This window comes from Pteropus vampyrus, unplaced genomic scaffold, assembly GCF_000151845.1.
Source record: "Pteropus vampyrus isolate Shadow unplaced genomic scaffold, Pvam_2.0 Scaffold23, whole genome shotgun sequence".
Lineage (NCBI taxonomy): Eukaryota > Metazoa > Chordata > Mammalia > Chiroptera > Pteropodidae > Pteropus > Pteropus vampyrus.
This window is the reverse complement of record NW_011888804.1, coordinates 1,442,380-1,456,402: the sequence shown is the minus strand read 5'-3', so window position 1 is coordinate 1,456,402 and position 14,023 is coordinate 1,442,380. Positions and strand designations below refer to the sequence as shown.

At 49.1% G+C, this 14,023-nt stretch overlaps 1 protein-coding gene across 1 annotated transcript in view; it reads right to left on the bottom strand.

Annotated features, from left to right (window-relative positions):
- KDM2B (lysine demethylase 2B) overlaps positions 1-14,023 on the bottom strand; it is a 112,020-nt gene that overhangs the window by 88,097 nt on the left and 9,900 nt on the right. Inside the window, exon 5 of the mRNA XM_023528152.1 lies at positions 84-334. Within this exon, the coding sequence (XP_023383920.1) occupies positions 84-334 (251 nt within the window). The remainder of the gene's footprint in view (positions 1-83; positions 335-14,023) is intronic.

Genomic DNA, 14,023 nt, shown 5'->3' with positions numbered 1-14,023 from the left:
CCAGCCCACCGTCAGCACTTCCTGTTCCCAGGTACCCTTCAGCCAGGCTCCCACCCCACCCAACCGCTCCCCCAGGTCGGCACGGGGCGGCAGGGGCGGCGGGGCAAGGAGAGGAGGTAGAAGGGGTCAGGGAGAGGACCGTGGCCGGGGCCTACCACAGTCGGGCGCTTGACCAGGTGCTCCAACTTGGTGTGGCTGAACTCCAGGCTGATGACGTTGTACAGCTTGTCCCGCTGAGCCTCAGGCGTCTCATAGTACCGCACGAACTGGGACATGCTCATCTCGGTGCCCTTCTGGGTATTCACGTCCATCACGTCCACCAGCCGCCGGCTACCTGGGGGCAGAATCCACATGCTGGCGGCTCCTGCCGGCTGGGGGTCCGGATCGCACTTGGGAGCCCCCATAAAACAAAACGTCCTCCTCCTCCTCCTCCTCCTCCTCCTCCTCCTCCTCCTCCGGGTTCCCCATATGCCTCACCCCTCTGCTGCGTCTGCTCAATTACCTCATCCTGTCGGTTCTCTTTCCCACCTCCCTCCAATCCACCTGCGTCCTCCGCCACCACGGCCTCCGTGCTGGCCCACCATGACTGCTCTCCAAGATGACGGCGAGGGCATCCCCAAGGGGTCTGCAGACTATGCCTCCTACCCATCCCCCTCACTGCTACCTGAGCGAGCTTTCTAAAACAGAGGCCTGCCCGTGGACCTTCCTCTCTCTGCTTAAAACCATCAACGGCTCCCCACTGCCAGCTGGGGGCTATCCCCACACACGGCACTCAGGGCCTTTCTGTTTATTGGCAGTGCTAGGATAGGACTTATCTCTACGGGTAAGGAGCCGTTCCGCAGTCCCCCTTCCTGGTCTCTGAGGCCAGGAAAGTTCCTCAACTTCTCTGAACTATATACGCCTTCATCCTGCCATCTCTTCTCATGGGGCTGGGTGTGAGGGTTAAAGCAGACAATTGCAGCAAATTGTCTGGTATGCAGACGAGTGGGTCCCTCTGATCGTCCCTGACACGAATCGCCATTCCCAAATACGTTCGCCTTCGTGATCTTTCTTCCCTATTCCTCTGGAATCTTCGGGAGGGCAGGAGACTTACCTGTCTTGCTCACTCCTTGACCCCAAGTATCTAGAGAACCTGCCCATAGTAGGAGCTCAGCAAATACGTAGGGAACAAGTAAACGACGAATGCTGGCTGTCCTGCACCGTATGCGACATGTGACTTCTCACATGAATGACTGAACAGTGAAAGCCCCTCCTGGGGAAAGTCCAGCCTTCGTCTCAGCAGTGGGCTCCATGCCTCCCACTCCTCCCAGAGAGAATAAGCTCTGGGCAGGAGACAGGCCTTCGGTGCTAGCTAGCCCTGGCCCTCAAGGACATCATGGCCCTGTCGGGGACTCTGCTTCCTCATCCGTAAAACGGGAATCGTAACGGCTCCAACACTTCAGCTAAGGTGGAAGCGACAACCGAAGCTAAGCGGACACGCTTCGAACAGAGAGAAACACACACACGAAGCAGGTTGCCAAACTCGTGGGGCTTTACCATGAAAGCCGCTGCCTCCTGTCTGCTCGGAGTGGAACGAGGAGCTCGCCATCTGGTAAGACCCCAATTCCCCATTAGCTCAGTGACAAATATACGGTCCGTGGAGACTTAGAAATGCGTAAACCAGGAAAAAAAAAAAAAAAGGAAGAAAAGAACTAGCAGCCGGTGAGCACACCGGTCAAAGCTACCCCAAGAATGAAGGCTAAACCAGCAATGAACGGGCCCAGCACCCGTTTCTACACAGCCCACAGCGGAGAATGGTTTTTACATATTTAAATGGTGAAGGGAGGGAGGGGGGTGAATCCAAAGAAGAATATTTTGTGATGCGCCAATCACACGAAATTCAAATTTCTGGGTCCACATACGAAGTGTTATTGGCACGCGGCCACTCTCGCTGGTTCTCTTATCTCTGCCAATTCCCCAGGCGATGGTCTAGGCCAAGCCGAGCAGTTGATGGAGGCAGAATGGCCAACAAAGCCTGCGATATTTACTGCCTGGCTCTTTACAAAGTGTGCAGGCCCTCGAACAAGACAAAACCCTCATGGAGCTTACACGCCGATGTGAGCGACGGTCCCGCCCCGTTCACTGCTACGCACCCAGCATCGCACAGTCTGTCCCGTGCCAGGCCCACGGTCAAGGTCTGTCAAATAAATACACAGTGCCTTTGATCTAGCAGGAACTGGATAATGACAGTCGTGCTTTAAAGCACGTAAAAGATCTTGGCTGTTTCTATCTTTTGGGCTCAACATCGAACTTTCACAGCCACCACAGAAGCTAGAGAGGACCGCCCCTGTCTCACAAATGAGGAAACCAAGCTCTGGAGTTGGCTCAGGTCCCCCAAAACACAGGCTGTCTCCCGATTAAAACAGCCGACGTTTACTGAGTGCTTCGGCACGGGCAGGCTCTCCTCATAGGTAATGTGAACTGTGGCGGCCGTTCTGTGAGGTAGAACTTTATATCCGTTTGAGGGATGAGAAACTGAGGCTTGGACAACTTATGTGCCCCAAAATGCCCAGTCTTGAGCCCAGGTGCTCACCCCCCACGCTCACTCTGTCCTATGAAACATTGACTGCTAGTCACGTGCTAAGGCTGGGGGAAAAAAAAAACATCCCGCCTCCAGGGGCTGACTCTGGGCCCCGCAGCCTTTCTTCTGCGTTGGGAGAGCAGATCCACCAGGGGGCATCCCTGAACTTTGCTGGAAATTTTACCGTGCTCTTGGCCAGGCTGGCTCCTCACCAAGACTCCTGAACAGGTGGGCTCTGCTCAGGTTTTCGCGGAAGCCCACCAGGCAGACAGCCTGCTGTTAGAGTCTGGGACATGGGGGCAGAACAGACACCTAAACCCTCTCCCCCTCTGCCAGCCTCCCTCCTCCACCTGCCTCTCCTCCCTAACCTTGCTCAAGGTCATGTCTGCGAAGCCCTCTGTGGCAGGTGGGGAATGGGAATCACAGCCCTAGAGATTTGTGCGAGTCAGCACTGAAGGCCCGGAGCTCAGCCACCCCTATCAGCGCAACGCAGTGACAGCGAGACGTCCTGGGTTCAAATCCCAGCTGAACCTCGGGCCCCTTTGCTTCTCTGAGTATCAGTTTCCCCATTTGTCACATGGGGGCAGAAACAGGAGGCAGCCCAGGGGGTTGTCCCGGGACAATGCACATGAAACACTGTCCAGAATGCCTGCATGAAGGTAGGCACAGTAATCAGCCAATTCCATCCGTAATTACAGGCGGAGAAAGTGAGGCAGTGGGCCGTCAGTCAGTAAAACCTCTGCCGGCCAGTCCCAACGGACTGACCACCTAAGACCCGAAAACATACTCAGGCCGGCTATTGGGTGTGCAGGTCTTTTACGGGGGAGGGTGATGAAAATGTTCTAAAATTGATTGTGGTAATGATCACCCAAATCTGTGAACAGACCAGAAACCATCGAATTGTACACTTTAAATGGGCGAATTGTATGATATGTACCTTTTCCTGATAAAGCTGTTATTTAAAAAAAAAAACAAAAAACCCAGGGCATTAAATGACCAAAGTTGGTTTCGCTAAAGGTATTTTTTTTTTCTTTCAGTCTTCTATCAACTTAAAAAACACATAATAAAAAACGTAAATTATTCAGCCATAAAAAAAAAAATGTAGTATCATCTTCCCTATAACATGGAGGAACCTCGAAAATATTAAGCCAAGTGAAGGAAGCCAGACGCGAATGGGCACGTGTTGTATGCCACTTGCATGAAATGTCCAGAACAAGTAAATCCATATGGGTAGCTTAGTGGCTGTCAGGGGCTAGAGCTGGAAGAATGGGAGTGGGTGAGTTACCTTTTGGGGTGATGAAAACGTTTTGGAACCTGCAGAAGTGATTCGGGTTGCACACGCTATAAATGCCACTGAAGTGGGACGCTTTAAAATGGGTAATTTTATGTTATGTGGATTTCGCCTCAATACTTTTTTTTAAAGCAATGTTAAGAGACATTATTTTAAATCTCATGTACTTCCCCTACTCTGACAAAAAAAAAAAAAAAAAAAAGACTTCGCTTCTTCCGATCTGTCTTCTCTTCCCTAATACTTTTTGTCGTGTGGGTCTCTCCCCTCCCCGTGGCCTAGAAACGTGGACCGCAGACTTTCAGCTCCACGAACTGCCCACAATGTCCTTCCCTCTGCCTGGGCTCATCAGTTCTGCACAGCGTGACCTTGGGCTTAGGGATGTGGGCCCTGGTGAGAAAAGCTAAAGAAAGGCCAGGAAATGACAAACACAATAGGAATGGGACCCTCAAAAGGTCATCGACCCAGAACCCAGGAACGGGAATTTTTTTGGATAAAAGGTCTTTGCAGAGGGAATTAAGGATCTCGAGATGAGATCATCCTGGACCTAGGGTGGGCCCTAAATCCAACGACTGGTGTCCTCGTGAGAAGGTCAAGTGACTACAGAGGCAGAGCGTGGAGTGAAGTGTCTACAATGCCTGAGGTTGCCCAAGGCTGGAAGAGGCCAGGCAGGATTCTCCCTTAGAGTCTCCAGAAGGAACCAGTGCTGCCAACACCTCGATTGTGGACTTCTGGCCTCTGAAACTGTGAGAGAATGAAATTTTTGTCGTTTTAAGCCTCCCAGTCTGTGGCACTTTGTTATGGCAGCCCCAGCAAAGGAATATAATTCAATTGTCACCTCTGGGGCAGGAAGAGTCACAAGGGGGCTTCAAAGGAATTGCGATGCTTTCAATCTGGGTGGCAGGTGTCAGTTTTAATTTTCCTTTAAACTTGTCGGCATATGTAAAGTACTTCAGGTACACCCTTCCCCCCAAAAAATGGGCCAAAGGACTCAGATGTTTCAGGTTCCAGTTCTCATAGCACAAAATCTTTAGGCAAAGTACCCCAGTGTCCTCATCAGCAACATGGAGATAAAACGACCTATCTCAAACCTTCGTGAAAAAATTTAATATTCAGATGACTAATGCTGGAGGCAAATGAAAGACTTTTTTAGGGCACCAACGAGGCTGTGCATCTCACTGCATGGAAGGTAAAGATCTGTATGCGAACCATAGTGTCCCATCTCTGCCCATCTGCACCAACGAGGCTGTGCATCTCACTGCATGGAAGGTAAAGATCTGTATGCGAGCCATAGTGCCTCATCTCTGCCCATCTGCAAGATTGCACGTACAAGCCCCTCTCTGAACAATGCTGACTCACCAATCTGATCCCCAAACTTGCACAATAAAACGAATGCACAATATAAAATATTATCACTGCAAAACAGTAGGTCATCATCTCGATGTTCTCCGAAATTGTTATTACATATGATACCAATTTATATACAACCCAAATCAAAGACTATAATATTTCAAAAAAAAAACCAGCCCAAATCTAGTTCTAAAAAATCCTCCTAAAACAGAGCAAACTATCCGTTTTATTAGCATATTATATATACATGTGTGATGTACATATAATACACACAACACATATTTGTATAAATATATTATCTATGAGAGCACTTAAATATATAATATATTGTCTAGGCAAGCATTTAAATATAGATATATATAATACATGTATATGTACATTCGGGAAAACTACCATAAATTAGACGTTATGTATTCAGTTATTCATGGTGAGTACACAGCGATGTACAAATTACTGACATTGTAAAACACATATCATGTGCCTTAAAAGACATAAATATCCACATGTAATTGTGAGTAAAGTTTGGGCACAGAAGTGTTGTCAAATAAGCATATACCTTGCATATATCATACTTGCCTTTTATAATATATTTTAAGCAACACATGTCAACTCTCATTTAATCTCACGTATATAGACCCCTCCACACAGGCATACATATACTAACCTATACACCACTTTCATTCTTGGTCCAAATGTAGACAAAATAAAGAGCATCTGGGTAGGATTCATTACCCTTTGGTAAACATAAGAATAAGTTACAAATCATATTTAGTGAAAAAGAGACACGGCTTTAAAATAATCTAGTTTAATGGTATTGTTAAGTCATAGGATGCAATGATTTGCAAAATTGTACCTTAACACCTGGAAAATGCTATTTACCTTGCATATGTCAAGGTATTAAAAAATAAATAAAACTATTCTTGGGGGAAACTTTTAGTAATAATTTAAAAAATAAGTAAATACACTGCCCCACACCTAGGTATGTTTGATAAAAAGATGGCTTTCCCTGAAAAAAAAAGTAAATACAATTTTAAATTTTAATTAAATAAAAAAGTCATGGTATTAACTGATATGACCCACATACAGTGCTAGAGGCATAGAAAGTGCCAGAAGTTGTCTCCCCCTTCTCCTGGGCCCAACACCTCAGTTCTCCCTATGCTGCTAACAGATGTACCTTGAAAGCTGTTGTGAGTTGAACTGGGTTCCCCAAAAAGAGATGTTCAAGTCCTAACCGCAGTACCTGTGACTGTGACCTTCTTTGGAAAGGTCTCTGCAGATGTGATCAAGCTAAAATGAGGTTGTACTGCATTAGGGTGGGCGCCTAGCCAATGAATGGCGTCCCTGTGGCACGAGGGACATTTGGATAGAGACGCACGGAGAGAAGCCAGCCCTGTGACGGCGGAAGCAGAGGGCGGAGCGATGCACCTACAAGCCAAGGAAGCTGGCGGGCGCCAGAAGCTGGGGGAGGCAAGGCGGGATCCCCCTGGAGCCTTCGGCGACGGCACAGCCGTCTCGATGGCAGACTTTGGGCCCCAAGGACTATGAGCATAAACTTGTGTGGTTCTAAACCTCCCCGGTCTCTGGTACTTTGTTACAGCACAGCCGTAACCCAAGGGCTGATGAGAGAAACACCAGGTAAACCTATGTGGCTCCATAAATGTCAATGCCGTTGGCGGGGAGGGGTTCCTGTGCCCCTGGCTCGCCCACGGTGCCTGGTACGAGGCGTCACAGCACAGGCGCCTTGCATAACTAAAACTACATGTGGTTTACCAAGCAGCTCTGCAAAGAGAAAAATGTCATCCCTGGATGACGATAAGCACTGCGAGCACAGAAGTCTTGTCTGTCTTGCTCACTCTTCTATCTTGAGTATCTAGAATGAAGAGCCTGCGCATAGTAGGAGCTCAGCAGATATCTGCGTTGGGAGTCATTCGCTTTCATGTCCTGTCCAGCCTGTGACACGGGACTTCATACATAAGTGACAGCTGAAGAAATGACCTGGGGTGCCCGGAGGTGGGAATGTGTAACCTTCTCCACACGAGGGAAGATGAACCACCCCCCGCCCCCGCCTCCCCACAACCCACCTGGAAAACATCTGGAAGTCCCGAGCAGTCAGGAGCCCCACCCCGGGGATAAACATCACTAAGCACAGAGGACGTGGGTGGGAAAGGCCTGCTTTTACTTTTTTCGAGTGACTACCCAGGCTTCCAGCCCCACGCCCCATCACAATCCCCAGGACTCCTTACGCACCCCCTCTTCCCTCTGCTCTTAGACAGGCGCAGGTCCCCAGCTGACCCCACCACAGCCTGCTCTGGCCTTAGATGAAAAGGGAGGCCAAGACGCGGAGTGGCCGGAATAGTGAAGGACAGCTGGGGGCAGAGGGGGGAGGAGGAGTGTGCACGGGAGAGGCCCCAGGGAGGGAAAGGCGGTGCCGATCTGGAGTGGAAGTTTGGGACACGTGGTTGGGAGGCTCGCTCACTTCCTTGGTGTGCACGGGGCTCCATCCAGCTCCCCAGGTGTCCTGGAAGCCAGTCTGTGGGACAGACGTGTCAGAGTGGGAGTGGAGGGAGGAGGAAGGGAAGTCAGTTCCGCTGGGCATCTGGGCTCCATAAACTCCCGGGGAAACACAATGCACCAGTACCCAGAAAATTCAACATGCCAGGCTCCCGCCTCACAGGTGCCAGTGAGAAACGCAGGAATGACAGCACGCTTCCTGGGGAGGCAGAATGACATTGGGAGAGGTAACCTTGGGCTTTGGAGTCTGACACTTCTGAGAGAAGGGCCAGCTCTGACTCCAGCAGCCCAGGAGGGGGACTGTCTCTCCGTAGATGTATCGCAGCCAGTCAGCGACAGGATCAGACCATCACCACTTTGCAGCCCCTAAAAAACTGATGGAGCTGGACCTCAAACATCGATGGCTGCTCACGTGAGAGAGAATGACCCGACAGGTGCCTCTCGATGGGAAAACAGAACACTACCTATCTAATGTCGTCTTGTCAGAAAATGGGAATGAATAAGTGTACACTTTTGTATGTGGAGAGAGAGACCCTGAACCTAATCGAGCGTCTACATCCAATTACCAATTGACAGGAACCACAGAGGCCAGAGGAACATGTCGAACCACCCCCAGGGAACGCAAAATCCCTCGCAAAATCCAGACAACAGAAAACTCCACAGTCAAATGACCCAACTTCTTCGTGTTGGAGGAGACGGAGGGAGAACCCCGAGATCGTGAGAGACTTACAAGGAATCTGAATCAATCACAACGTAAGCACCATATTTACATTCTGACTCATAACATGTCCAAAAAAAAAAAAAAAGGAAACATTTATGATATGTATGAAATAACTGGAAATTTGAACAATGAATATGGATATTTACTAATTTTTAAAAATTATTGTTTTTCAAAAGATCGGGTGTGGTCACGCTATTGCGATTATGCTTTTTCAAAATCCCGTCTCATTTAGAACTGCGTACTATAAAACTATGGATGAAATGGTACGATGTCTGGAAAGGCTTCGAACATTGCAGGAGAGGAAGAAGTGGATGGGCAGATGAAGGGGACAGGACCGCAGACCGTGGGTGATGTCACTGGGTTATGGGGACGAGGGAGTTCATTATACTTTGTCTATTCTTGTTACTTTCTAAATTCTCTCCAATAAAAAGTCTTTTTATAAATCCCAGCTCTGTTACTAGCTCTCTGTGGCTTCAGGGGACTCACCCTATCTAGATTTGGAGGGTCTTTATTTGAAAAACAGGCCCATTCATGTAAGAGAAGCTGACAGTATGTCCAGCACATGGCAGGGCACATGGCAATGCACGGAGCCACTAGCCATGGAACAGGTCTACGGCTGTGGGAAGAACCATGTGGCCTTGAACATGAAGTAAGGAGGTGCCTCGGTCAGACAGAAAGGGAAAGGGACCTCCTCCTGCCCCACATGTGAACTTCTCAGGCACCCGAAGCCACAGCCCCGTCCAGGTGCGTTTACTTTCCCAGGCCGGAGGCGCACAGGCTGGACTTGCTCCACAGTCAGCGACAGCCCGCGGGAGGCCACGGAACGGGCAGTGGGTGCCTCGGTGGCACCTAGGACCGTGCCAAGAACCCTGGACCCAGTTCCAGTCCCAGCCGTCCCGACTGACTCTGGGCCTCAACTGCCTGTGTGTAAAGACAGGAAGTAGTTGACCTTTATACTAACCCCTCCCCCTTTGCTGCCACGAAACTCTTTGTTCAAACAGAAGCTTTGACAAGGGCCAAGTGCATAAATAAAAACAAGCAGCTCTGGACGAAGCGGGGAGGGGCGGGGGTGCTCAGCATTCAGACCCAGATTCTGGGGATTTCCCTTTGAAAACCACCGGTTAGGCCGTTCAGTGCAGGGTCCACGCACTGACTTTTAGCCTGGTTCTTACATGCTCAGATCGAATCCCTTAACCATGACCTGGGGGGAAGCGGGAGGAAGAAGAGTCCCAGAGGCCCGCCCGGGGGTGGCGGTGGGGGGGTCACCGGGGACATGTGGGGTCTCTGCCAGGCCCTTTCAGCCTCAGCGGGGGGATTAAAAATTGGCACTCCATCTTCTCAGGTCACCAGTCTGATCTGCCACTGGTGGCAACGGAGAGCTGGTACCCGTGCCCGGTCTCTGAGCAGGAAGCCTAGCACCAGGGAGAAGGCGAGTGCCCGAAGGGACAGAAGGGACAGATCAGTGCTAGGAAGGAACGCGGGCCTTCAAGCTCTGGGGAGCAGACACCCCTAGAAGCAAGTGACAGGGACAAGCTGCCCTGTGGAGGCTGCAAGGGACCTACGGCACTGGAATTCTCAGGCCGCCGAAGTCAGTGGGTTATGGGAGAAATTTTCCACGTTGGAGCAAGAGTGCCTGGGCTTCCTAAGTAGGCCAACAGCTCAGCCCCCCTACCTTTCTCCTCTCCCCACGCCACTCCGCCGGCCCCCGGCCCGGTCTCATTGGTTCTCAGGGCTCACAGGCTACGCACGCATCCAACAAATTCCAGCTGCAGAAATTAATCCGTGGCCCCACGGCCCTCGCTTTGAAGGCTCCATCAGTCAGCTCCAAGAGTCACGGGCTCGGAGCCAGGGAGAGGCTGCTCAAAGTCACCTTGAACACTAATAGGAAGCACGCAGGAGCCCTGACCCCCAAACTCCCCCGAGCCTGCTCTTCAGAGAGTGCACACGACTGTTCCCCATCATCGCTTTGTAACCTTCTGTATCCTCCTCAACTTTCCGGGCTGGTTTTCTATCCTGCTCCCTGGGGGTCTCTCCCCACCCATCTCGCAGAGGCGGTGTTTATTACCGAGCACCCTGGTCACGAGGCAAATCCCACCCCACTATTTCCCAGCAGTGAGGCCTGGGGTAGACCCCTGGGCCTCCCTCTCTCTGGGCCTCAGTTTCCTAATTTGTAAAGTGGAGATAACAGGATCTGCCCTCGCGACCTGACACAATTATTGAAAGCACTTTGTAAACTTAAAATTAAGCAGGGGGTCGTAGAAGGACGGTGTCTCAGACTGAAGAGGCAGTGAGTCAGAAAGAGAGACCGGGGCTGAGAGTCACTGCACAACATGGGACAAATCTCTTTCCAGACCGTGGTCTCCGTTTCCTCAGTGTGAAATAAAAGGATGCTTGCGAAGGTCCCCAGCTTTTCCCAAAGCACTAATATCTTCTGGCTTCTCACCTTGACACCTTTTAAAATGATCCTCAGGGCAAATCAGTGCCAGGCTATTCCTCTGCCCTGGGCTCAAGACTCTGACCCTCACAGACAGACGGGCATAAGAAGATACAGACCCAGACTAACAAATCAGGGCAGAACCAAATCAGGCAAGAAAATCTGAAAAGACACTCAAGCCAAGAGTAGCAAACACTTCTGGATTAGGACGGGCTGAGAGCCAGCCACAGTTTGCACGGAAGAGCACAGCTTTACGGTCGGACAGATGTGGGCAAATCTCAGCCCTTCCACACAAACTAGCTATTTGTGGACAAGTCACTCGGAGCCTCAGTTCTGACATCTATAAAATGGGGATAGTGATAAACATGGTTTTTATTATGTGGACCAGACAAAATAATATAGGAGAGGTCCCCAGCTTATAACAAGATCTCGGTGAACAATAGCTAATGCTATTATTTACAGTCTAAGGAGCTGCCCCCACAGGGAGTGAAATGGTGGGCAGAACCAGGCGTAACTGCCCACGGCCCCTGGTACAATCAAGATTTTGACTGAGGGGCACTAGCTTTCCAGGAAAAGGGAAATGGAACAAATCAACAAGGTGGGTGTTCATCGGAAAGAGAAAACACCTGGGAACATGATTGAACGCCTCCGAAACCCTTCTTCCCTTGGGTCTCAAAATCCTCAGCTCACCTGACTCCGAGCACCTTTCCCTCTTTGCATTTCGGTCTGTGCGACCAGTGGGTGCCACCCCCACCTGTCTGTCCAACCTTGGCTTCCCTCCCGATCTCAGATTCCATGTGGCCAGAAGTGAACTCATCTGCACGCCACACCCCACAACACCCCGCTCCTACACACACGCACACACACGCGTGTGCACGCGCACACACACGTCTACGTTTCCTCTGGGGCTCTCACAAGCATCGCTTTCTCTCGATTGCCGAAATTCAAACCTACATTTGAATCCGACGTGCCATCTATTGCCTCGGCGACGTGCAAGCAAGTCACTTCTCTCCAGCCTTCAGTTTCTCCCACCGACGACATGGGGAAGCAGGACTAGAAGAGCTCTAAGAACTCTTTCAGAGTTGAACATCGTTCAAGTCTACAATTTCAAACCAACTTCAAAACGGTCTGGGGATAAGTCAGCTAGCTACCTTTGGTTTCTAAGGAGTGAGAGGTTTGGTCTCTTCTCAAAGTACAGCCCATCAAGGGCAGAGCTCAAGTCTCGGGGGTCTCCTTAATCAGACACGACACAGACGCCCAGTAAATCTGTGAGTAAAGAATGAATGGAAGAGGGTTAGGGTTAGGGTAGTAAGTCATAAAGCAAAATCATGGTCTTTGGAAACACCGAGAGCTGGGTTCAGGTCCTGGCTCCACGGCCCAGTAGCTATGTCGCTTGTTCCCTCCTGAGCTTCAGACCACCCCCCCCTCCAAAACAAAATCTGGAAAAGTGAACAATAACTTAATTTATATGATTATTGGTGAGGACAAAATGAGATCATATGGTAAACATCCAGTAAAGATAGGTGAGTATTACTATAATTGGATGAATACATGAATACCGAATGAGGTGATTTGTCATGAACATTTTTCAAAAAGAGGGGCCAAAGAAAAAAAACCGTTCGGCTTGGGTATCCTCATTAGAGAGAAACACAATAAAGAGATAATATGCAAGACCCCAGAGCTGCAGGCCGCCCTAGTCCTCAGCGACAGAACATGAACATAAGTCACTTTGCAGATAGATTTCCTTTTTTTTCTTTTTTTTTTGCAGATATATTTTCTCTGAGGGTTTAAGTCATCTTCAATGGCAACGAGAATTCTCTCTGCCCAGTCTATTTCCCAACTCCCAACCCGTGGCTGTGACCATATCCCAGTCTTCTGAAGTGAACTCTCCAGGAGAGAGATCCTGGGGGCCGGGAAGGGGACACAGATTAGAGCATCCAGAAACAGACCCACACAAATGCAGTCAACCGATTTATGACAAAGATGAACCCTTCAGCGGCACGGGGCAAGGGTGTATTTTCAATAATGGAATTGGATCAACTGGATAGCCATCTAGGAAAAGAAAGGACCTTGACCCCTATCTAGTACCAAAAACAAAAATTAATTCCAGGTGAACTACAGAGGTAAATATGAGAGTTCCAACAATATAGCTTTCTGAGAGAAACACATGAACATCTTTGTGGCCCTGGACTATGCAAAACTTTCTTAAGCAAGACACAGAAAGAACTAATGAACCAAGAGAGCTAAATGGTCTGTGTTAAAATTAAGAACTTCTTACAATGGAATATTACTCAGCCGTAAGAAGAGAGGAAATACTGCCATTTGCGACGACACGGATGGACCTCGAAATAATCATACTAAGCAAAATAAGCCAGACAGAAAAGGTTGAAAATCACATAATATCACTTATAGGTGGGATATAAGCCTAAAAGCGACAAATGAGCAGGACAAACAAACAGAGACTCATGGATATGGACAATGGACTAGCGGTTACCAGAAGGGAGGGGGAAGGGGGGGGAATAAAAATAAATAAAATGTTAAAAAAAAAGCATATATAATTAAGAACTCCTGTTTGTTCAGACACATTTAAGAATATGAAAAGGCAACCCACAAAGTTGGAGAAGATTCTGGAATGTATACTCGCGTGCAGAATACAGAAAGAACCTTTCTGTTACGGGCTGAACCGTGTCCCCCAAATTCTATATGTTCACATTCTAACCACCAAGAACTCGATATGTAACCATATTTAGAGATAAGGTCTTTAGAGATGTCATTACGTTAAAATGAGTTCCTTAGGATGCGCCCTATTCCAATAAGACCGGTGTTCTCATAAGAGGAGCTGGCGTACAGATAGATACAGAAGAAAAACCACAGGAAGACGTGGGGGGAAGATGGCAATCCACAAGCCAAGGAGAGAGATCTCTGCAGAAACCGACCCAGCTGATCAAGTGATCTTTGACTTCCAGCTCCAGAATGATGAGAAAATAAATTCCTATTGTTTAAGTCACCCAGCCTGTGGCACTCTGGTATGTGGCCACGACAAACTAATACATCTTACGGTTGAGAAGAGCTGATCTTTTCAAATAAATTGAGAAAAAAAACTGGCATTTCACACACAAAAAGAGGATCTCCAAATAGCGAATAAACATCAAATGGAGG